Source organism: Anopheles funestus, chromosome 3RL, assembly GCF_943734845.2.
Source record: "Anopheles funestus chromosome 3RL, idAnoFuneDA-416_04, whole genome shotgun sequence".
Classification (NCBI taxonomy): domain Eukaryota; kingdom Metazoa; phylum Arthropoda; class Insecta; order Diptera; family Culicidae; genus Anopheles; species Anopheles funestus.
The window spans coordinates 34361241-34386230 of record NC_064599.1 but is presented as its reverse complement, the minus strand read 5'-3'; the positions used below and the strand labels follow the sequence as shown (position 1 = coordinate 34386230).

The window sequence follows — 24990 nt, the reverse complement described above, 5'->3', positions numbered from 1 at the left end:
GTCTCTTAGATGTAGATCGCTTAGTCGTAGTCATATATTGGCCATATTTTCCGAATGTCTTTTTCGGTAAGGAACGATCAGGAAATAATCTAGAAAGTCTTCAATTAAAATAAAATAAATTGTTCCTAGAGCCTTAAGATTCCTTAAAATGATATAAAAACTAAAGAAGAAGTCGTTTCTCTGCTTCTGATAGCGTTCATTTCGAAAATTAAATCTACTTGTCTTACCCCAATGTTGCAAAATAGACATTTTTCTTTAATGTTCAACCATTGCTAACCATTTGAAAATCACGCCCAATGCAACAGTACAACTTCAGTAGACAACCGGAAGCAGTACCGATGGAACTATTCGAAAGTCGATTTCGATCGCCGTTTTTTTTTTTCATCAACTGTCATCGCACAACGCGAAAATGAGAAACTGTAACCGTACTGTCCGCTTGATTAAACCAGCTCCAAAATTACCTGCTCGGTCTCATCATGTTTCTTACGAAATCGGAAAACGGAACTGCACATCGAACGCGCTGTTGCCACCGCTGGGAAAGTGAGTAGTTTTTCGCAACGATTCCGGCCCATCATCATGCAGCTGTTTGGGACACAAATGACTGGTTGCGAGTGAAGCGATTGACGATTTTACGATTCCACGATATCGACCTCGGTTCGTGAGCTCATCTGCTTCGTGATCGCTGGGTCCACCTGCCCACGGGCCCTAACCGTCACAATTGGCTCGCGAGCTGTGCACCATTTTGCGAACTCGACCGGAAGTCACCGATGTTACCATTTCAGCCACTTTGTTCAGCTATGTTTCACCGTTTCTGCTTTTCTTGCCCCTGTTTTGTTTCTCGTTTGCTTCCATTTTTTCTGCCATACCGTGGGAGAAAGTTTCCAACCGGCAGTAACAGCCAGCTACCGGACATTAGCGAAGCTGCGCTTGTTATGTGTGTGAAAGCACACGGTCACAACAAAGCAGCACAACGCCGCAAAGGAAAAACGGTGAAATCTGTGGCTCGTACAGCCAAATCGCCGTATCGAATTCGTGCGCAAAAGTGATCGAGCGCAACCGCCGAAAACCTGATCTGTTTACTCGAGCTAACGATGAGAAGCTGCATATGATGGAGCTCTTTGCTTTTACCTTGCAAAGAAAACACTCGCCGTTGGTGTCGATTTGTTTGCCAATTTTTGCATCAATGAGATGGTTGGTTTTAGCGTCAATTGATTTTTGAGTGATTTTTTTCTTCATTGTTTCCTCCGAGAGCGTTTTACCATAAACCAGATTATCCGCCAGAAGCTAGCGCAAGACCACATAATTCGCATCAAGATTGATTGTTGGGGAAAAACCACAACCCATCGGGCCCTTCGTAAACTTCCCGATGCAGCACACGAGATTGCACGCAGTGCCTAGTGGGCACCGATGAGCTTCCGTTGTGGCGCTGAACCGGGGCAGCAAACAGCACGAGATCAGCTTCAAGTGATCAGGTAGAGCCAGTGCTAGCAAAGCCGCAATGCCAACATTGCATAGAAGATGTATAATTTCGATAAAATTTCAGTAATGATGGTTATTATCGCACCGGTGCCTTCGTCTAGCGCTTTATGTGGAAATATTTTGCCTACCTTCGAACCTTTGGCTCGTCGCGTTCCGTTCGACCATCCGCGCTAGTTCCAGATTTTGGGCTTGATTAATCGTCCGTAAGGCCAAACCTCTCAAGGTGGATAAATGAAATTAGTATAATTTTTCCGATGAGTAATTGAACCAACGGGTTCCTGCTGCACGTGTGTACCGCATCGATTTGGAAATTATGTGCGCTATGGCTTTTTCGCCAACGAAGGTTTACTTGATTGGGGTAGAAAAATCCGTGATGATCATAATTATCCATCAAGAGTGTAGTTGGAAAATAATATTTCGCAGGTTCGTCACTTTACCGCGCGTTGCAGTCTAACGTACGTGGGAAAGATATTCGACGCAAAGGCAACACAGTACGCAAATGTTAGTTATTCTATTTTGCACACTAATATGCGTTAGATTACACGCTTGGAATTAATAGTTTGTTTAATCTCTATCATTTACATTGATTGACTGTACGGTTTCATGTTCAAATTATTCTAACAAATGGCTTAGAAAAACGATAATAGGTAACAGAGCTTTTACCTGCAAATGAGTTAATCATGTTAATAATGTATTATTTCACTACTAATTAATGGTTTTTGTTCTAATGAAAGAAGTTTGCTGACTACAATAAGATGACAAAAAACGACAAAGATTTTTCACATAAAAGAGTAAAATGACGATAAATTATTTAAAATTGATTAAATTTAATCAATGTTTCTTTTGTGATTTTAGGTTGAACTAACTACTACAAATACTATAACTATAAATAAATTAAATTAAACAAAACATTCCTACTACTTTAAATCTGAGTGTTTTTAAACCTTTTTATTAACTCTTTTATGATATAAAATTCAACCTCATTATTGGTTTCATGCACATTGGATGCTTCCATACAAATGCAAGACTTCGAATTATATATGACTTAAGATGCAGTACGACTAAACATAACTTTGCAACAAAAATAATCGCACGAAACCACACTGGCAGGCATCAAAAACACATGCATAACGGTCGTAAAATCGAGAAAAAGGAACTCGTGGGAACACTTGACAGATATACTACCTTCCTTGCGCTAGAAATGAGCTCAACCAGAACATCGACGGGCGGTCGGGTCAATTCTCTAGGCGAAGCAATATGTAATAGCGCTTCCAATGTCGAACCGCGTCTCGGGTCGTTGTGTCGGAAAAAGCACTAGTAACGTCCATCGGCCATCCAAAGAAGGTGCACCGACGGGCGCATTAACATCTGTTATACCTTCACTGCCTGGTTTGCAGATGCCAGTCCGGAGAAGAAGGTTTTGCCACCGTTGCCTGTTGTGCTTCAAACAATCGGGTGCGATCGCTGCACGGAAAAACGGCGAAGTGGTTTGGTGTATGGGAAAATTTAATTTACCACCAATGTGTCGCCCTCCCCACAATTTCCCACAATGCGACCATACTTTATGCTGCATCGCGCACCGTAAGGCCACTTTCGTTCGACTACCAGCGCAGTGATGTTTGTCTTGTCGTTTGCTGTGTTGTTCGGTGCCCACTTCGCAAACCGCCAACCGATCTAACGAGATGGGGTCACCATTTTTGCCAACCACGAGCGACGTCCACAACGCTCGGACGTCCAACGGTGCGCACTCGGGCAGGCAATAGAACTGGGGTCCTATGGTGAATTAATATACGGCACATACTACAGCACACACACACACTCTGTTGCTCTGTCTTTCTCGGCCTCGAGATTGATGCTCCGAGTGCGGAAGATGAGCTTACGTAATGGTCCCTCTGCTGTATGGTGTGTCCATGGGACGGAAGGCAAGTGTCAAAGGGAGGACGTTGCTTGGGCAATGTATTATGCTGTGTGTGTGATGTGCAGCAGCAGGTCGTCCGTTGGTTTCGCATGCGATCGACGGGAAATTAGCGATCACACTTGGTATGGGTATGGGTGACGTTTTGATTCAACCCCTCTTTTTTGTGGGTCAAAGGGTTCACGATGATCACGAAAAATGTGGGGAAGGAAAAGGGATGCACTGTATGGAGTGCACCCAGAGTGTCTCCAGCGATGCATCGAATTTGTTGCACAATTATGCAACACAAGCCACAAGTCAGGATGGAAGGTGTGTGATTTATGTCGAAGGGAAAATGAGATTGTTTTTCTTTTTTCAAATGGAAAAGTTATTTAATTTATGCAAAACATATTTTATTAAAACAAATGTTAGTTTCAAACAGTAACCGCAAATAATTTTTGGAGCCTGGAGCTGTTCAAACTATGTAATGATCAGCTCAACGTGGGTTTAAACTTTAATACTTTTGATCAGTTTCTACATAGCCAAATGATTCTAGCTGTTTAAATTTTAAAAGTTAATTTTTTTTAATGTTTGAATATGCGGAAATAACGCCCCATTTACTAATTTGTACCATTCACTTCAACTTGAAAAGAATCGAGTAATTGATGCAACTTTACCTTTTAATCTAAAAAAATAATGTGTTCAGTGCTCAGTTAAGAGAGAGTTCGAAACTAAAGTTTTTCAGCATTCCAGAAATCTGCAGAAAAAATATTAATTTGCTTTAATTGATCTCAAAACCACCAACCTCAGTTTGCCGATTTTGGTTCAAGTAATAACGTTATAATTATATTTAAACTTGTGTCTGAAACTCAAGATAAATTTAATTTTATTAATGTCCTATTATTTTAAATCATACTTTTACTTTTATTCTCTACTTGATGACATTAATCACGCAGCAGCAATGAAAAACGCATATTTTCTCCCACATTCAACACTTACCAGTACGCAAGTGATCAATCACTTTCTTCAGCTGACCCAATTTGGCAGCTACGGAAACCCCTTCGGTTTTACAACCGCGAACGATTCAGCAAAAAGCGACCTCACGACAAAACAAATTCCATAAAACCCATCCCCCTCTCAAAAAAAAATCAACAACATTTATCCCCTGACTGATGAGAGTCTTCCAAACCCACTACTACTGACCCACTGATCCTGATCGTTCTGGGTCGTTGAGGTTTAGTGAGTTTCATTTCCACTGCTTTACCACGTTTCGAACTGATTTCGTGCTTTGCATTCTTTTTCCATCCCTTGAACCGGTTTGAACGGTCTAGAGCGTACCGTACGGATGCAATTAATTTAACTTTCCTTTTCCGTTCCGGATATGCGTAAGGAATATAAAATAATTGAGGTTTTTTTTGGTGCTGTGACTTGATATATAATAGTATCCTTCGTTTAACGAAGAAGATTTTAAAGCTAAAAAAATCCCAAGAAAAATCACCAAAGAAACCCTCTAATGACAGTTTAGTGATGAAGACATTATCTTAATTTTTCACAACCACACCTTTTTCAAGCGTTTACATTGGTGTGATCGCGATCGTATTTGCACAACGGCTCTTCGAAACAGGCACGCCGGACGTAGTAACTTTAAAAGCGGTAATTTCGCAAAAAAAACAACAACAACAGCGCCATGTCGCTGTCGTCATTTCCCGTTTTCGTGCAGCATTATCGGATCAACGTTCATACCGGCAGGTATAGTCAACCCATGGGCATCCAACGGCTCATGCATTAATGCAACGGTGCAAACTTCACAATGATAGGTGTGAAATCATTACCACGCAAATGCAATTTCCTTCCATCCGTTACAGCATACGGGGGGTGAAAGAGAAGAGAAGCAGATAGAGAGAGATAGAGAGCCTCATACCAACAATTTATCTGCTTTGAACAGATCTCCTACGTGTGGTGAACACCACTTAAGTTCACTTTTGGCTGGATTTTTGTTTCCTTTTTACTCTCGTCTATGGTAGGGTTGGTTTTTCTTTGCTTTTTTACACCCTCGAACAACCAAGTTTCTTCCACACGTCATAATTTGTTGCTAAATTTACTTAAACATTTAACCACCACCATTTCCATGCCACAGCCATCAACAGCAGGCTGATGTTTGGAAGGAAAATTTGAGTTTGTGTGGAAAGCTTAAATTATAATCGTGCGCGTGACTTCCACCGGGCAGCACTATATAATCAACAATTGATGCTAATGACGCCCTCGAGCCACCCATCACGGAGCATCTTTTCACATTTGGATTATTAAATGTGTGCCTATATGTGTGATTTGAAATGGATGAAGGATGGAGTCGGTAAAAGGAGAGTAAACCTTGATGTGGCACAAAATATCGATCTTGAACAGTTTTTTGAAGCTTTCTTGAAACCTTTCGATGAGGAGTGTGCTTTCTTTAAAACTTGAAGGTGAAAGAAGAAAAGGAAGTGGCTGTTGGGAAGGTTTCTATACTTTCTGTAAAAACAATAGAAGAGAATTGAAATGAAGATCATACATTTGTTACCGATCTGCGATGCATAATTTCATTAACTTGAGCTTTCAAGTGCTTGTACTCGTAAGAAGTGATTCATCTAAAAAAAAGATCACTTAAACGATTTGTAGAATGCCTTTTCAACTTTTTCTTTAAAGAATTCAATTAATATGCACTTATTCGTCATCATTTTCAATTCCTCCTTCTTGGCTTAACGATCTCTAAGGTCACGCCGGCCATTTCTGGCTTACTAAATTTGTTTTACCACGTAGCCGGATGGGATTTGAAACCCGGTCTTGTCGTATGGAACTGACGCAGTTTAACACACACACCACCGGGCCGCCCCTATTTTCAATTTTTTTCTCCCTTTTATATATTTTACATTGGGCAGAGCACGCTCAAAATATATAAGAACAGTTAGCCACCTAGTACGGAGAAAGAAAGTTCTCACCCAGTGAAAACAATGTGTAAAATAGTGTTATCCTTAGCTAAAATCAATACAAACGAACTATTTCTTAAGAAAACATAAAAAACCTTAAAAATACCATTACATACCAAATTTTCTTTTGGCTAACATACTTTCGCCACATGGTGAAAAAAGTCGTTTTCAACATTTCGAATTTTCGTAATTGATCGTACCAATGGAATTTCAAACGCATACAGCATTTTAAGTTATATGAAGAAGCGTTAATACTTAGTATAACTTAAACTTCCGCTAATCAGTTTTAATTTTATCCGTGAGCCAATTTCATTTGCTGGAAGATAAAACAAGAAAATTGGTCAATAGAATACCAACAATGTTCAAATCTTCAAACGTCTTAAGCCTCAAACGTCTGAAATATCACAGACAAAATCAAATTGAACAGAAATCCTCTTCAATTAATGTTGCTGAAGCTGTCAAATGTCTAACACTAAACCATACCCTAATTAAATCTCCTATTTTCTAGCTTCCAATTTTAAGAATTGTAATTTTGCTTCTTCAAGGTGGAGTTTGCCTAACTGCATAGCGAGTGAGTAGTGCGATCCATGTGCATATTCACTTAAGAGTTTAAAGTTGGTAACGGTATTTACTCTCCGATTGCTTATCTAACTTACACCAAATAACCTCAACAGTATATTTTTCCTCTAACGCAACCAAGAAATATGAGACAGTTTCATCTTCAATATGGAAGCTTCCTCTTAAATTTTGCAGTCTATATAGTTAGCATTCTACATAGTGTCCATAAAAATTTTAATATGTGTCTAGATTATCTTTCGGATGTTTTGGTGATGTATGTTAACTATCACCTCTATGTTATGGATCACCCATGTGTCAGTCTACCTAAATTTTCCTGATCTTCCATCTGCAATTGATATTCCATATCGATCAATCTTAGGAATTTAATTAATATAGGTTCTAAAATAGCTTATTGCCACTTCATCTTCTACTTCCGTTCCAAAGTTGCAATATGATTGACGAAGTAACGTCATTATAATTGTGGATTATCCGTTCTGTTCTAACATCTGTTTCAACATTTGCCTTATCTGCAAATTTTTTCTCCACCTAATCTACTCAGATATCTGTCAATAATCTCACAATAGTCGTATTGGATGTGCGTCATGACCCAGATGTATCTCAGATTTGTGCTACTAAAACATCGCAACCTAGTTCGGTTGCGTCTGTCACGCTTGTACCTGTTGATAATACATATGTAACATTTCAACAGTATTTTTGTAGTTCCCAGAAGTTATATCTTTCTTAGTAAGATGGCTTGGATATTGTATGTTTCTATTACTGATATTCGGTAAATACTTCTCACCATAGAATAATATTCTGCCAAGCTTGTACCATTCGAACGATCGTGGAAGAGGTTGTAAGATCTCGTCTATCACAAAAGTGCATCTGTTAGACTTCGCTTATTTCGATCCATGTCCGCCAATACACATATTTGATCGACATATGTTTGATTTGATTGATCATCACGGTTCCAACAGGTCGAACGTTTTTTCCACTTCTTTGATCCATGCTTCGCTGTCAGTTATATTGCCACTAAACCACGGCAAGCCCCGTTAAGATCCGGTACCTTAAACTTTTGATATTTGTCGTTTTCCTTATCCTTTAACTGCTGTTGCAGATTTCTGATTTCTTCTGTGAGGATTTTTTTTGTTTCTTCAACACGAGCCACACATTAGCCACACGAGCATTTAAGTAACTGGTTTTAGACATTCCGCAGGTATTCGTTTTATAGCAAAATTATATCACACTGATAGTTTTAGCTTTTTCTTTGCACTACAATTCATGCGCCAGTTTGAGTATGAAGTCGGCTTTACTATGCGTTCGTGAGGACTATTAATTTCTTTAAAATGGTAGAAAATTCGGGATGATGAAATTGTTTCAAGACGATTGTTGAACAACACAAAAGAGACCGATTTCCTAGTAAGAAATTTCTTTTCTAATCTTAGTTTACACTAATACATGCTCCATTTTGATGCATTTAATGCATTTAATTATCAATGTTTCATACTTACTAAATTTCCTTAATCTTTCAGTATTTAAATAGACGATACTTGTATTTTTTGTCTATTCAAGGAAACGTAACATTTATAGAGCCATAGCAACTAGTCTTGATAAATGGTAATGTTTTCACTATTTCTAGACCAAATTTTCAAAACATTATGGCCGAACGAAGTTGTACATACCATTGCCTAGTCGTGTTCGGACTATAATCTTGATTTATCATTTTAACCGTGCGTTAATTATGTTTTTGTAATAAAAAAGTTATGAAAACTATAAATTTTTTAGACACAAAAACATAAATTCGTTTATGAATTTTTATTTTTTAGAAATTATAAATGTTTTGCAATCTAATGAATACACTATAAAAAATAAAAATATTTTTAAATACTATTACAAATGTATTTAAAAACAATATTCTGACAAACATTAAATTTGAGCTTCTTTTCTGTCTGACTGACACTGCATTTGGTTTCAATAGCTGTCATTGCGGGCTGTATAAGAGATTTGGATAACTTTATTTGCTCGCCTAATATTAAAAATAGGTAAAAAAAATTGGCTATTCAATCATTTCTGTGTCTTTAGTATATTAAATTAATTTTCCACACAATTATTAGTATTAAGAAACTTAATTATTATTTGTCGGACACGTTCAAAAATATTTCTTTTAACCAAAATATCCCATTCATTGGAGATATTTTCTTATGAACCACCCTGCAGGTGCTTATCTGTTTATTTATCTACGCAGTACGCAAACCGATAAACTACCTGCAGCGTTGATACCCTATCTCGTTTTATCCCTTTTTTTCGTCTCTAAACCGAGACAAAGAGCAACCCTTATCTGCGTTAATCGTGATAAAAATATTCTACGGAATGGAAGCTACTAAACTTTTAAATCAAAACCAAATCTTTGCACCACTGAGTCATGCACCACAAATGACTCGGAAAAAAATGAAACGACCAAACAAAAGAAAATCCATCTGTATCAAAGCTGAATCTTCATTATTTTGCATGTTTTTTTTCAACGAAATAATCCCAAAAAATATGATCCCAATACCAACGAAGTGACACAGAAAAAGCAACAATCATTCATATGAGGAAGAAAAGCTTAGCCCAGTTTTGTTTTTTTCTTCGGAAGGCATCTGAGCAGACACCTCCTTCAAAACGTGCGAGATTGAATCAAACGACTTTCGAATGCATAGCGTAAAACCGAACGAACCCAAAATAAATCAGATCAATCTCACATGCCAATCGAAAATATTGGAGGTTTTCTTCTTCCTTTCTTTCTATCATTTGCACAATGTATCGAATGGAGCCCCTTTTGAGGGTTGACCTTTTCCAAACATCGAAATCCGATAGGCCGGATCCACACGCTAACTGATCGCCATTTTGGAGCATTTTCATCACTACTGGGTGAGAAACATAAAAACGGCCAAAAGTGCACGATTTGTCATAAACTAAGCGTCGATCGATTTAATTGATTTATGCTGTCCAGGGACGCACGCATGATTCGTTACCATGCTTTTGTGTTGCGTGCTTAATATGCCACCGCCGGAAGGTTTTTTTTGTTCGTTTGTCGTGTTGTGTTTTGTTAATGCGATGTTATTAAGGGTTTTGTTGTGATTGTTAGCATATCGAGAACACTATGCTTTAGCAGGCTGTCTAGTGGAAATTTTATTGAATTCACTCGTCACTGCCATTTTTCTTCGCACGGAGACGACCTTCAACTGACACGCAACTTGATGATGAGGTTAACAGAAAATATCATTAGTCTTATATTACTATCCAAGGACACTATCAATCAAACTTTGTTTCATTAGAAGTGTTTTACTGGTTGAGAACACTAGAAGGGAAAGTATAAATATTAAACGTTTTTCCTATTTCATCGTTTCATGTCAAATAAATGTTCACTATACATAGCTGTAAGAAATTTTGCTTCTTCCTGTCTATTTAAGGAAAATTCAAAATAAAGGTGCTGAAGAAATGAGATGAAAAAGAAATTCAATTTTTCATTGAACATAAGAAAATAACGAAATATGCAAGAAGGGATAATAGGTAAAGAAGAAAATATTTATTTGTTTTGCTACATTGTTTGTAGTAAAACATTTATGTTTACAATCATTTTATTTTACTTTTAAAAGTTTAAAAAGTTTATAATATTTGAATGTCTTAGCATAAATGCGCAAGTGCATGTATAATGCTTTCTCCTTTGTTGGTGATAATTGAATTTATTAATAATGAAACATTATTTTCACTCACAGTTAAATCTTTATTGTGTTCCACAATTGGTTCATCAAAGCGATTAATCTTAGCTTAATAAATCTTGTTTCATGTTGTTTTGATATTATTTTATAAAATCTATAACAATGATAAAATTTTCCCGTTTTTTTGACAAAATAAGCCACATTTACCGAGCTTTATGAACAAAAACATTTGGAAATGGAAATCAATACAATATTTAAAAGTTTATGCGTAAACCACACCTAAATAGGCAAACGGATCTTTACAAACAATCGCTTCAATCGATCGTTTGCGCAACACATCGTTTCAAAGGCAATGTCCGAAAAAGGAACAAACCCGTACGGCCAGCTTTCTATTTCCTTCCTAACAGCCGCTTGATGCCAGTTGCACTAGTTTTCGATAAAACGATGACTTTCGATTCATGTTGTGTGTTTTATCTATTTATCCAAAGTCCCATTGACGCAGAACAGGGCAAACCGTTGGATAAGCAGAAACCAGTCCATTGCTGCGAGGAAGATGACGGTGACGATGGCGTAACATGTTTCTCCAGATAATAACTGATATTATGCGCTCCATCCCCGATCCCCGTGTGAGCACGGAAGAGTCGAGCTTCCTGTAAGGTTCACGCCAACCTAACTCCCGTGAACTGAACGTGACACACAAATTGAGGAAATCCCCTTTTCGGTTGACGTTCGCTGTGTGTTACTAACCTATTGAAGAATTTTCCTCTTGATGGAAATTGTCTTTTTCCTTGCAAGCGGCCATGCGCGGGTTGAGCTCGACGCGTCTCGACGGACCGTGCTTCCTGTCTAATTATGATATTGAAATGCCGTACGAAAAAAAATATAGATTGATTTTGTGCGCACAATACTGGAAGTGATCGACGTTGCGCGATACACACTGCAACGAAGCTACGGTCCTACGAGACTGCGGATGTTTGTTTGTGTATATGTGTGTGTGTCTGCATTTTATGCGCTGGAAAAGTGCAACCAAACCGTAAGCACAGTTCACCAAAAGTACGCACCCATCACACCACAGCATACGAAAAGAAGCGGGACAACAAAAAAAAAGAAACGAACACTATGCAACGATGCAACGGTGCATCTACTACTACATCTGCACTAAAGGGGGTGGTGGGTTGGTGCGACGCGAACGATTGCATTGTGTTCGCCCATTGCAGTTACGAGAGTGAAATATGAGAGAATGCACATTCGATTGTCACTCCCTTACCTCCGTGAGAAGCATTGAGATGAGAATTTCCCGACTACTCGTCCTTCTTTACATACGTCTACATCTATCGATGTGCATAAACACACACACACAGCTTGCGAAAGAGTCAACGCAGAGTTTAAAGCTACAAATCCCCCTTCCTACCCCACCCTCGTCAACACCCCCGGGGAACGGGGAGCATGCGTTATGTGAAAAGTGGTTCCGCACTTAATGGTGCTGCTTATGTTGCTTAGTTATGGTAACCGGGTATACCGTTAATGGAATTAATGAAAGTCGTGAAAAATGTTTACAAACATAGTGCAACTTTAGATAAGCAACGTCATAACACGAAACTGCAAATAGTAATAAAATAGTATTGACACATAGACAAAATGCTATCATTAAAATATTTGTTAACTTTCTCATCAATCCTTATTGGCTATTGAAATATTAAAAAGTCTCATTATTTCAACTATATAAAAAATAAATAATTTGAGAATAAAATTATTAAAACTATAAAGTAGTTAAAGAAATTTATAAACACTAAAACATATACAACAAGTGACAATCAAATTTATTAAAAACGAAAAACTCGCACTAACATTAAAAAAATTAAAAAATAAATTATAAAAAAGAACTAAACAACAGAGGAGCATATAAGAACATTTTTAAAAAATTCCAGCAATACAAATGTTCTAACTGTTACTCTTTAATGAAGTGCCTTTATTCAAGCTATTTTTTGGTATGTGCTGTAAATGTTTAAATATTTTTTTTATAATATTTTTTTATATTATTTTATAAAGCCTGTAATGTTGAGCCGAAATTTTAGAAGCTTTTAGAAGCTTCATTTTGTTTTATATTTTCTTCATACAATTCAGAGATAAATTAATAATTCCAATCCGTAGTTCATTTTAGTTATTTATGTACTTCTGCTTATGCTTAGGAGTTCGTCACTCAAGTGCACTTAATAATCATTTAAAGAAAAACACATACCATATAAATTATTCCTTCATTAAAAGACCCTTCGAAGGGACGTACAAAAGCGCACACCACAAAACATAATACATCTCTTACAGCGTGCTGATTGCATCTTTAATTAAACGCTTATAATGCTTTGGGCCGGGCTCGCAAAAGCTTTCTTCTCCTCCATCAACCATAATCTTAGCCCGTGCATATTTCCACGTAATAAAACAAATTAATTGAAGCCATTCGAAGCCAATCGCTACAGCACTAGTGTTCCATTACATCGTTATTGAATCTCCCGTTTACATCGCCCGAAGGAATGTGTACGGCTGTCTTGTCCCGTGGCCCGCACGGCCACAACTACGTTTCAATGGCGTAAGGAAGTACGTACTAGCTAGTACCTGCATTTCCTTGTACAAAGTGCTACTGTACCTTGCGTGAAAGATTCCATGTTTGCAATCGCTACCAACTACCGTTCGGGGACAAACGCTTGGCATACCACGAGGGAAGATGTTGGCCGTTCGCTGTACGATGCGAACCATTTCGCTGACCATCGGTCGACCGCTCGCTATCCCGTGTCTGTTTCAACATTTTTATTTGCACGTCACCGGGTGCCGATGGGAACCGATGACAGATGTGAGACTCCGCACGCAGCATCATCCCGTGCGCCTCGATTCGTGACATTGCCAGCCATGTGTATGCGCGATGGAATTACGTAAAGCGGAGCACGCGTATGGGAAAACCTTCCTCCCGGTATGTTGCTGTGGGAAAAAAGAAGCAACGTCTGGCAGCGACATCTTGCTGGCAGGGTGCGTGCGAATGGCTTGCGTAAGAAACACGCGCTTCTGAAGGTATGGATAGAGATTAGGAAAGCTTGGGTGACTGTTGACGGTTCAACACACTTCCTGTTACCATACCATACACCCAATGTTCCCCAGCGTGAACTGCATCTTGTCATCAGCTCTCCATGGTTGAGCTTAGAAGGGCACGAAAGCTACGACCACTTTGTCGTCCTCTGCTACACTGGGTTCGACAGACATGTCGATTAATTTTTAGTGCAGCAAATTGAGTGCACTTTTTTATAGACATTAAGATGACAGACAAAATGGCGTTGAGTAATGGGTTTACTTTAACGGCGACGTTTGGTGGCTTTCTCCTCCTTCGTTGCTTAGGATTGATGGTAATGGGGATAAATTTATTTCACAAGTGATCGATTCCATACGCAACACAGTAAACCTACTCTCATTTGCTGGCGGAGTGTTAATTTAACTTCACAAACAATTTAAAGATGTGACGGACCCCATCAGTAAAAAAATGACTCTTTGCTTCATTATTACTGAATGCAAAAGATTCGGGACAGACAGTGGCGTTATCGTAAATCCATTAATTTTTCTTCTTATCTCTTATTCATTAATTCTTATCTCCGAAACACTATCAACGTTGTTGCGAGCGTTGCAAATACTATTCAGTAGCAACCCGAACAAATTTCAAGGTAAGCAAGGTGTTCCAAGAATTCTCCTTATTGCGTTACGCATCAATGGCACACAGTTGAGAATATCTACATTATCACTGTCACACAAAGCATTACCTTGACTAATAACCCTGATAAAAATACATTAAGGTGTATAAAACATTTACCTTCATAATGACCCCACTATTTCGAATACGAATAAATACAAACATCTCGTCCAAAATACTACAATAAAGAAGATCATGATCAAGAATTGTAAGATCTTCCTAATCAACTTCCAATTATGGAGATATTCTAAGTTTCAACGCTCAGCGGATAATGCTCCATGAAATCCAACTTCAAAATAGCCTTCCTACAATCGATATTGACCATTGACCCGCTTCACACTGCACATCTCGATGTGATGTCAGTACCATTGACCCATCACACACCACTCATCGGTAGTCAAACGCCTGACAACAGCCTCGAGTACTTCGGGCATCAGCCTAGCGTGAGAAGACACGGAACAAGCAATTATCAGCTGGCACAACCGCTTGAAAGAGGTTTTAATGTTGACGTTAAACCCCAACATAAGAAGCGTACCTATTCCGGTCACAGGTCAGGGTTTTGAAGCTGCAGGCAGACCTTCACCCCTGACATGGTTACGGTCGGTTGGTGTAGTTATTTAAATGTTTGCCGAAAGCTAAGCACAATCCAGCGATAATCGAACGAAACACACAAACACCACAGTGAAGATGATAGTGATGAAGATGGATCTTTCTTCTTTTGCAATTTTAATTTAATTCATATGCTAAGAGATCTCAAACTTCTAACCTGCAATTTCGGGAGCATCGTTTGCAAATGCATCCATTATTCAGCTGCTGTGTAATTTATTCTTTGGAAACAATAGAATGTACACTGTGGGTCAATTCTTGCCTCATCCCTTCACAAGCACATAGAGATGAGTTCCGAAGTTCTAAACGACTGATCACCGATCAAATGCGACTGATCAATAAATCAGCTTACCTGGGTAACATTTCCAAAGGGTGAGGGTTCTTTAATTGACCAGTCTTCCGCAATACCAATGACCAAACCATTCCGTATACGATGATGCCCTCTTTAGTGTGGCCTTCGCGTAGCAATTGACTTCGCTCCCTGCTTCATCATCATGTCGCTTAGATTAGCACCTGCCGATGATGTTGTTGACGTATTCGTCTGCAAAAGTGCCCATCGGCTCGATCGGTTGGCTTGCAAATCTTTTTACTACTGTTGATCGGGTCGGGCAAATTGTATAGGCATACGCGAGCGTACACGAATGCCCATACGGGTTTTGTGTGACAATTTTGCCCTCGCGCAATGACTGATGACTTGAGGAAGTTACCTAATACCCGGTGCGCATGCCGTCACACAGCGGTATCCCGCTGATCGATTCGTTTCGCTTAAATCGACCGCAGTGAGCGCCCAATCGATCAATCGATCATACTACGATCGGCAGATTAGACAGATAGAAAATGAGCCTCTCGCGCCGCGGGAAGTGTATGCAAAATGAGTGAACTGTCGAGCCTGGTCGGATTCGAACGTCGGCACTGATTGAGCTTTGTGAGTGATCTATTCCAGTCGTTTCTTAAATTGCAGTCTCAAATTAAAGTCCCGGCGAGAGAAAGAGGCCTTGTTTAATGTCTTACTTTTCTTCTGACGCGTTGCTCTTTGTGTGTTGTATACTTGCAGGTACGACTGTCACAACATCAGTGGCCTCCACTGAGGGGACCTCGACCACAGCAACGACGAATACAACGACGGCACAACCGTCCACAACAATGACCAAGCGAAGGATGACGAATCGCGACAATAAACTGATGTCGGTTTTGCAAGCTCGTCGTACTGCGCTGTCTCGGGACCGATGGCGTAAGGAGTACATCCACCATCCACCATCATCTTCCTCGCTAAAGGCCCGGCAGCAGGCGAGCGTGGCGGGTAACCTGGTCGAAGATAGCAGCACGCCGGAATCGAACCTTATCGTACCGGTCAGCTCATCGTCCTCATCGGTTCGCATCGCTCCCGTCGATGAGTTTCTTGACACTGATGAGTCCATTCACGGCATGTACGTGGTGAATCCGCGCACTGGCAAGATCGCTATTCAGCAGACGGGTTCGAGCATTAAGCTAGCCAAAGAAACGAACAACTTCATTGCGGCCGTACCATCGTCCGGTAATAAATCGCTCGAAATTACCAAACTCATCTCGGCTAAAGGGGCAACCATTACTAATGCACCGATAACATCTACGATCCCGACGACACTTTACTCCGGGCGAAGCTTATACCTGGAAACGCGCGGTAAACGACTGCGCGATCGTAAGACCTTTCCGCAACTATCGACCGAACGATCGGTGGAAGAAAGTGATCTAATCCCGTACCAATACTTCGGGCAGAAGCTACTACCCGCCCATCACAAAGGACTGGATGCACGAAATCAAGTCATCAACAGTCGACGGACACATCTCAACAAATTGAAGGAGGATCCATTAAGTGAGATGAACGATGCTAGCCTTCCCAAATCATCGACCGAGAAAAGCAAGTTCTGGTCAAACCGCTATCAGTCACGGAACGTTGTTGCACTCAATAACTATCTACGACGGGGTGGTTCGGTACCGTTCACGACTACAACCACGACCACGACAACTACGCTGAGTCCATCGACTACGTCTTATGCACCGCATGAAGCTGCACCGGTACACTCGGATGCATTAACCAACTCCATGATTGCCCTTAGTAATCTTTCCGATGGAAACGAAGAGGACGAAAAGCAGGTCTTTTCGCGTAGTGCAAACTTTACCACATCCAATCGAACTGACAATGGATCACGCTATGAAGAAATTGATTCTAAATCCTACTTACTATCAAATCCAAAGTCCGAACCACTGGACAATGGAGTACCGTCGCCGAGCACTACCACCGAACTGCCAAACAAGTCGTCAGTGGACGAGTACGCCGGTCCGGCCGGATTGTACGGTTCAGGGTTAAGTTCCGGTATTTCAAAGCTCATCATCAACTATCCAGATGATGCAACTCCTGAGGATTTTTATCGACCACTAAATACATTCGAAACGCACGCACAAATTGTTAATCTTCAGGAGGCGACAGAAGATCCCGTACCGACGACTTCCATCCCTGCGATCGATGAGGACTATGATACACCGAGGAATCTTGTGTCCCTACCGGACATTAATCAGATATTCCGCAACCTTTCAACACCCACGACAACGGAGATGACGACCACGAGCACTACGCAAACATCGGCCACTAGTACGGCAGCGACAGCTCCAGCACGGTCACGTCTTAATACGCGAGTCTATGTTCCTGTCAGTCGATCAACAACGATACGAACGAGTACTACTCCACGCACCACAACTACAACAACTACTACTACTACTACGACAACTACCTCGACAACTACCACGGAGCAACCAGAGGTAGAAGAAACCGAAGCACCTACAACAGTGTTGATACTTACTTCGAACCCAACGACAACGGAGAGTTCCATCCAATCGACGTCTCCTATGAGAACTACCTCCACCGAAACTCCTTCAACTTCCATTGTACCTTCTGCGACTCCTTCCGTCCCAGCAAGGACTACAACTGTAAGACACTTTAGACCATCGGCTCCTCCTACGGTTGGATCCCCTCCGAAACCGACTAGACCTACCATGAACCCACCGGAACACAGAACGGTTGCAATCTTCACCGGACTTCGTCCCAATGCACCCGACCCAACACCGATCAACGATACCGAAGTGGAACCGGGATTCAATCCGATCTTATCACACATCTTCCCCAAGCTAGCTGGCCCCATACTATCTACTCGTTCCCCAGCAAATCTTGACTTTTCGCTCACATTCACCTCACCGCCACCGGTCGATCATAGTTCCGGCACGAAGAAACCAGCCGTTTCGTTTGACGGTGTACTACTCCATCACAACAGTGACGTCGTGATCGAGATGCGCAAGATGAACACGGCCACGTTTGTTCTGGCAGGGCTGGGCATGCTTCCGATCGTCATTATCGTACTGTACGTCATCAAGGCAACGGTTTTCAACCGCGAAAACAAGGTATCGCACGACTTGGAGCGCTACATTCCGGACGGTCAGCCACCGATCAGTCCGGTGGTAAGATTGGAACAATCGGACACCTCCAGCGCGACGGACGAGTCCATCATGACCGAGCATGATTTTAATCGAAGTAATCTACGCTTCAAAAGCTTGCTCGGGGAAGGAAACTTTGGCCAAGTTTGGAAGGCGGAAGCGGACGATCTGGCGGGACATCTCGGTACAACTCGTATCGTTGCGGTAAAGACAGAACGAAGCGATAATGGACACGGCGATCTGAAGGCGGAGGCTGAAATAATGCGCAAGCTTGGATCACATCCGAATGTGGTGACTTTGTTGGGAGCTTGTCTGGAACAAGGTTTGTAAACGAGAGCGTGCGTGTTGGGTATGTTCCTTCTTAACTCCTTGTTGTGTTCCATTTCTTGCAGATCCTCAACTACTGATCATGGAGTATGCGATGCGTGGACGATTATTATCACTGTTACGGGCGGCTCGAGGAGCTGTCAACGGTTTAGCTCCATCGGTACACAACAATCGACCACCGATAATGCCGTTGTCCCCACGACGGTTGACCGGTTTCGCCCATGATATTGCTCGCGGCATGGAATACATTTCAGAGAAGAAGGTAAAGCCATTCAAAAGCATTTAATAGAGATCATACATTTTCGTTAACCACTTCCCTTCTTAACGGTTCTTTTTAGATCGTACATCGTGATCTTGCCGCGCGCAATGTACTCCTGGACCACAACGGTATCTGTAAGATCTGCGACTTCGGTATGTCGGTCGATCTGGAGAAGGTGAAATCGTCGCACGCTCAGATCCGAATGCCACGGAACCATCACCACAGTGAGTCGAGGTTTAAGTTCGACCTGAGTGCACGATCGTTCGGCATCGGTAGACATCACAACCATGGGCACGATCACAGTGGTACTCATGGTCGGCACGGTGGAGGTGGTGGTAGCGGAGGTGGTCACAGCAATAGTCACGGGCATGATACGAAGAGTCGTCCGGCATTGCCGATACGCTGGATGGCTCCGGAAGCGTTACAGTATCACATATTTTCCCGCGAAACCGACGTCTGGGCGTTCGGTATTGTGTTGTGGGAGATTGCCACATTAGGTATTTGTTACTAGCTTCTATTATCTCAAATTTGTCTCTTTACTAACCAAAAATGTTTTCTTATTCTACTTCAATAGGTTGTACTCCCTATCCAAATCTTTCGGGACGTGAGGTAGTTCGAAGTGTGCCGAATGGGGCCCGTCCGGAGGTACCGGCCGATTGCCGACCGGAGCTGTACGATCTAATGCAGCGGACTTGGCGAAAGGATCCACGGCAACGGCCAACATTTACCGAGGCACGCACCTGTCTCGCGAGGACCCTCTGCCAGTGGCAGCTGGAGGACAACGATACCTCAAATACGTCCGAGTACCTAGACGTTAGCGGGTTCAGCGAAGATCTAGAACAGGGAATGGTTTACTTTAACCGGCGAATATCTGAGTTTGAGTGTGAAATCTAATGCCCGGTTAAAGACGCTCCAGCTGTAAGATGTCTCGCTTATTGGCTGACGTTGTAACCAACCGATCGGTTGGTTACTATTTGAATTTTGTACATACTAGGCTCTCTGTTTTTTTGTGTTTTACACTAACTATCGCTCTTTGCACCAAAATCATTGTCATCCATTTACCGTCATTCATTCCGTGTGTACGATGTGTACACGGTTACCGATACCGGTGTGTTTAGTACATTCGACATTTCGGTTAAATTATCTTCATTCGTAGTTGCGTAGTGTATAGCAGCTCTACTAGTATGGGATAGCTTTTAATAAGATAACAATACCCAACAATTGCACTGATGTAGGCAAGTGAAACGCTAACACAACTACACTAAACCAGCAGCTATTTGAATGTACGCAAATGACCGCAGACGCATCGGAGTGAGAGCCTGTGAAAGTGATAGCAAAGCAATTTAGTGCACCGATTAGTAGTTGTTTATATATGCATGGCTCCATTCGAAGGTTTCTGTGTACATTTGAGAAATGTAGTAGCTTTGATGAGTGCAGGTGATCAAGTAGTTAGGCTGTAAGGTTTGTCCTTTATTTGTCCCCTCAAAAAAAACAACCCTGCTAGTGCTCCCGTTTTCCACTAGTTGATATGATTATTTTATTTGTAATATTTTATATGTTTGAGGCTGCACCACCATTTTGACGGGTGGCCGCATGGAAGAAGAGAAAGCAAGAAGCAAAATGATGGAAAAGCAGAAGTAAAGAAAATTAAAAGAAAAACGAATAAAAAGTTTTGATGTTTTGTGACTATACCAGCTGGACGAGTTCGATTGATTTTGATTTTTCTTCCGAAACAATTATGTTGTGCTTTGATCTTGATATTATATGTGGAAATTCCGACTATGCTATCAATGTTATGCAGAATGAGAATGGCCGAAGTCTTATGGCGTATGAATCTGTAAGAAAATGTCTCTTTATCCCTAAATGGTATTGCTTGAAGGAGAGAATTATCTCTGATTCAGATATCGCCACCATCGTTATGAACTTCTAGAAGTAATTGTAAGTCATTTTACAATTTGGTAATATTGATAAGGTCCTTCGATATCCCATGTATATAGCAGAAAATTAAGGTAGGTAAATTGATAGACATTCGACAAATGTGACGGAACTGTAAAAGCTGTAGGACCATAATAAATTGGATACATTAGCATGTTAAATTCATTTGGACTGTAAATTTGAATAAAGAAATTAACCATGTTAAACAAAATGATGAAAATTCTTCTAAAAAATTGAACATTATTTTGGATTATCTCCATCGAGGTAAGATCTTGACAACAAACAAAGAACGATCAAAAGCTTATTTGAACAATCAAGTAGAAGCAATGAAATTGAAAATACTAAGTAATGATTTAACACGTTTAAAAAAAATATTAATCCAGCTTTAAATTGGTTTTAAGAACGATTTTACTGCAACACGTTTTTACTCTGCGTTAGATATTCAAATGAAAGGTACCTTGAAATGTTGCAGATCGATGATCGATTCCGAAAAGCTTAAAAGCACATGATCGTCTAGCTTTTAGCGCCATCTGTTGTACGATTAGATGAACACTTTGGCTTCAGTTCATTTTACAGTGCAGGGCAAAAGTAACAAACCTGTTCTTTAAAGAGTAATAGTGTGTTTAGAAAAAAAATATTACAACAAACCAATATTTATTATACATTTCTCTCATTTAATAACTGTCATCCGATCGACAAAATTGTTGAACCCAATACCCAATATAAATTCAAATGTGTTAACGATATTTTAATATTTTGGTGAATTTTGTTATAATTAGAGGTTTCAACGGAGCAATTGAAATGTTTATGCGATGTTGTTATATTCAGGCAAAGTATTGCAAGCAATTCTGTAATTTGCCGAAAGAATCAGTTACATCACTGAACAAAACAACTAGTAAAGATATCAATTACACCGTTGAAAACCCTGTATAGACACCGTAAGGTCGTTAGAAAAATTAATATTACATCAAGGGGTTTCCAAAGAACAAATATTATGATTCGAAAAATTCATGTCCTTGACCTCTCTGTAGCAACATCTTACCTTTATCCTTCAATATCTAACATAATAATACGGTTATTATCTGCGGATCAATTTTAAATTTTCACTCCCTTTTTTCGTATCATCTGTTCCTCGGCAAACTCTCCCATCGATCTGCTCGACCTGTCGTTTCGATGGTGGACGATAACCACTCTCGAGCGAACTAACCAGCTCGAACATAACAGGAAGGCAACGGCAGAAGACCGGACCGGGTCGTCATCGGGCGTAGCGAAACTGTGTCAATGACCGAGTGAAAAGGAAAAGATACCAGTTCCCCCTGTTCCGTATGTAGGTGAGTCGGTCTGTCACTTTTCCTTATTTCAAACGATGAAGAGCGTGCAAAGGGCAATGGCGTGGTGCAGCACAACCAGAGCCACCACCAACAAGGAAGGTACCCATTCTTCGTATATTGATCCTTCGTAGGCCGGAGCCGGTTTTTGTTCAATTTTTGGAAGAACATCTTCCCGTCCGATTTGGTTTTGTGAAGTGTGGCCTCGTCCAAGGGCCTCGTTCAAAAGGCACAGAACTAAACGAAAGACCCGGTTTCGTTTCTGGTTCGATGAACCGTTTTTTCCGTTTGCTGTATGAATGGGCTTATCTTTTATTTTTGTTTTTATATCCCACTGGACTGTTTATCGTCCAATCTGATTTGATGATATTTCGAAATTTTCTTAACCACTAATTTCAACACTACTTTGCCATCGAATAACCTTGACTGATATTTAAATTATCTTTCTCTCAAACCAACTCACTCTCGGGCCTGTGTGTGTACGTACGTATTAAATCTCGAATGCTCTCTTTCACCCTCCAGTTCCAAGCGAGCCAGTAATGATCACCGAATTCATCGCGGCAGTTCGTTAGTGCGACCGTCAAACGGTACGAAAACCGTTTCCAAATCGACGAAAAATGCTTCCTTTGGCTTTGGAGTAGGTGAATGGGCAAGGTAGGTATATCAGCATGTGAGAGTGTGTTGTTTTTCGTTGTTGTGTTTTGTTGTTTCACCCCGCCTTGTGTCTCACCGATTCTTTTAAAAACATTTTCGAAACCGTTGCCTTAATGCTGCAGGAACTCCATCAATGTTTTTGGGGCTTGTTTTGGGTCCATGTTTAAAACATGAAAACCGGTGATGTTAAAGCAGCAATAAGTTACACGTGCAAAAACCAAAATCATCGCAATAAGATTCCATCCTTACGAAATGGGCGAGGAGCTTGTGTGAAAATGAAAAATAATTTTTGCACACAATCGATTGCGCAATTATTGTTACTGTACTAGTTTCATTGTATGCTGTAATTTTTCAAGCTTTTCTCAAAATAACTAATTTCCGAAAGAAGTGATGCGTTGAAGCAAAAGTCGGTAGGAAGAAATAATGATTATTTTTCAGGCATATCAGTAGCTATTTTTTTTTATCTTCTCATGTTTTATGAAGCTTTCCAGTACATAAACCACAGTTAAATGATAAGGGTAATCTAAATTCTATTTATCTCTCAATCGATAAGATAAACGCGAGTGATTCGATGACAGTCTCTGCGAAGTACATCAAATGGAGAAAAGCGACCCGTTTTACATACAAAAGTAATTATTTCAATAATTAATGTTAAAATATGTTTACACTGCAATGATGCACATCGATCACTACTAATAAATAGTCAGTATATTTCAAAAATCTTCCAACCTTCTCTAATTCCAATAAATCATAATGACAAGCGATAATTTCCCACATCTCGCCTCACTTATGTTTCCCTTTTTTTGATTTCTATAAGTTCCCAAAAAAAACTTCTCAATGGTTTCGACTCATACATAAGAAAATCCTCCCACCAAATAGATCCCAAACCCCCGTTAGTTTATCGAGAGGGTCACTTACGGTGGGGCTTATACTTAACCCCTAACCAAATCTGAAGTGGTTTATAATTAATTCATCACACCGAGGCATGATGAGAAATGCACGAACATTATTCATTTTCAATAGGACCGCTTGTGAGCGGCTTTTCAAATCTCTTATTGCAAATAGTCGCCCAAATCTCCCAATTCCGTGTTGCTACTTTGACAGGGTGACCTACAAATGTCACACAATGCGTCACCAAACTATAGAGAGGTGCTGTATATGTATTGTTTCATTTCAACCGGTAAATTTGGAATTATTCTTTGCAATGTAGAAAGGGCAACGAAAAACTTGTGTCACAAACAAGTATACTAGAAGCATTGCATTTGTACTTTTACAGAATCTCAAAACGTCTAATAAGTATAGGGTTGTACAAAAAGTTATTCCAATGAAAATAAAAATGAAATTAATCTGTATGATTCATAAAGATATTTCAACTATTCAAAGATTTCCAAAGGAGCGATATGTGATAAATGGCGCCGGTTCCACATGACAGGAGCGGGTATAAAATCCCCTCCAGACCGTTCCCCGGTAGCACGGACTGACTATCCGGCTACGTGGTTAAAATAAGTCTAGTAAGCCAGAATTGTCAGGCGATCTTAGAGGTCGTTAAGCCATGAAGAAGACAATTATCAACATCTACGTAAAGAACACGCATGAAATATTGCCCAGGCCTAGTTCTAGAATAGATTAGGATTTTATCTAGCAAATAATGACACTTTTGTACATATCTTCTTTTCATTCTATCCCATTGTAAAATATTAAATTCATAACTCTTGTGTTAATATATGATAATCAAATATATATATTATCTTTCGTTGGAAAAAATAGCTCATTCACGCTTGAAATAGAAACCTAAGGATGCATGGTTTTTAGTGTTGTATTTAATGAATATTATGAAAAGAGTCATTCGTGCAAATCTTCAGTAAAGAGTCATTTTCTAGGGAGTCGACTCCCTAGAGTTTCATAAATCCTCATAGATTCATGAAATCTCTTCTTATTCCACAACAGAAGAAAACATAATCCAAGTATTGCAAATATTCGATAGTGTAGTCCGAATTGTGAATTTTGTATTCAAACAACTTTTTACTTTGTGACACTGTAGGCTCAAGAGATCTTGACCTGCCGTTTCTGGCTTTCCTTGACCTTATTTACCCG

The 24990-nt window shown here is 40.2% G+C and overlaps 2 protein-coding genes across 10 annotated transcripts in view; one reads left to right on the top strand and one right to left on the bottom strand.

The window, feature by feature from the left end:
* LOC125771672 (mucin-5AC) overlaps positions 1–20673 on the top strand; it is a 71825-nt gene extending 51152 nt beyond the window's left edge. For all 7 annotated transcript variants that reach the window (XM_049442544.1, XM_049442542.1, XM_049442541.1 and 4 more), the window contains 4 exons: positions 15983–18715; positions 18786–18982; positions 19059–19476; positions 19554–20673. In XM_049442544.1, the coding sequence (XP_049298501.1) occupies positions 15983–18715; positions 18786–18982; positions 19059–19476; positions 19554–19873 (3668 nt within the window). In that variant the 3' untranslated portion in view covers positions 19874–20673. The remainder of the gene's footprint in view (positions 1–15982; positions 18716–18785; positions 18983–19058; positions 19477–19553) is intronic.
* The window catches only part of LOC125771689 (synaptic vesicle membrane protein VAT-1 homolog-like), a 443804-nt gene that overhangs the window by 278537 nt on the left and 140277 nt on the right, over positions 1–24990 (bottom strand). The gene's annotated exons all lie outside the window — the stretch shown is intronic.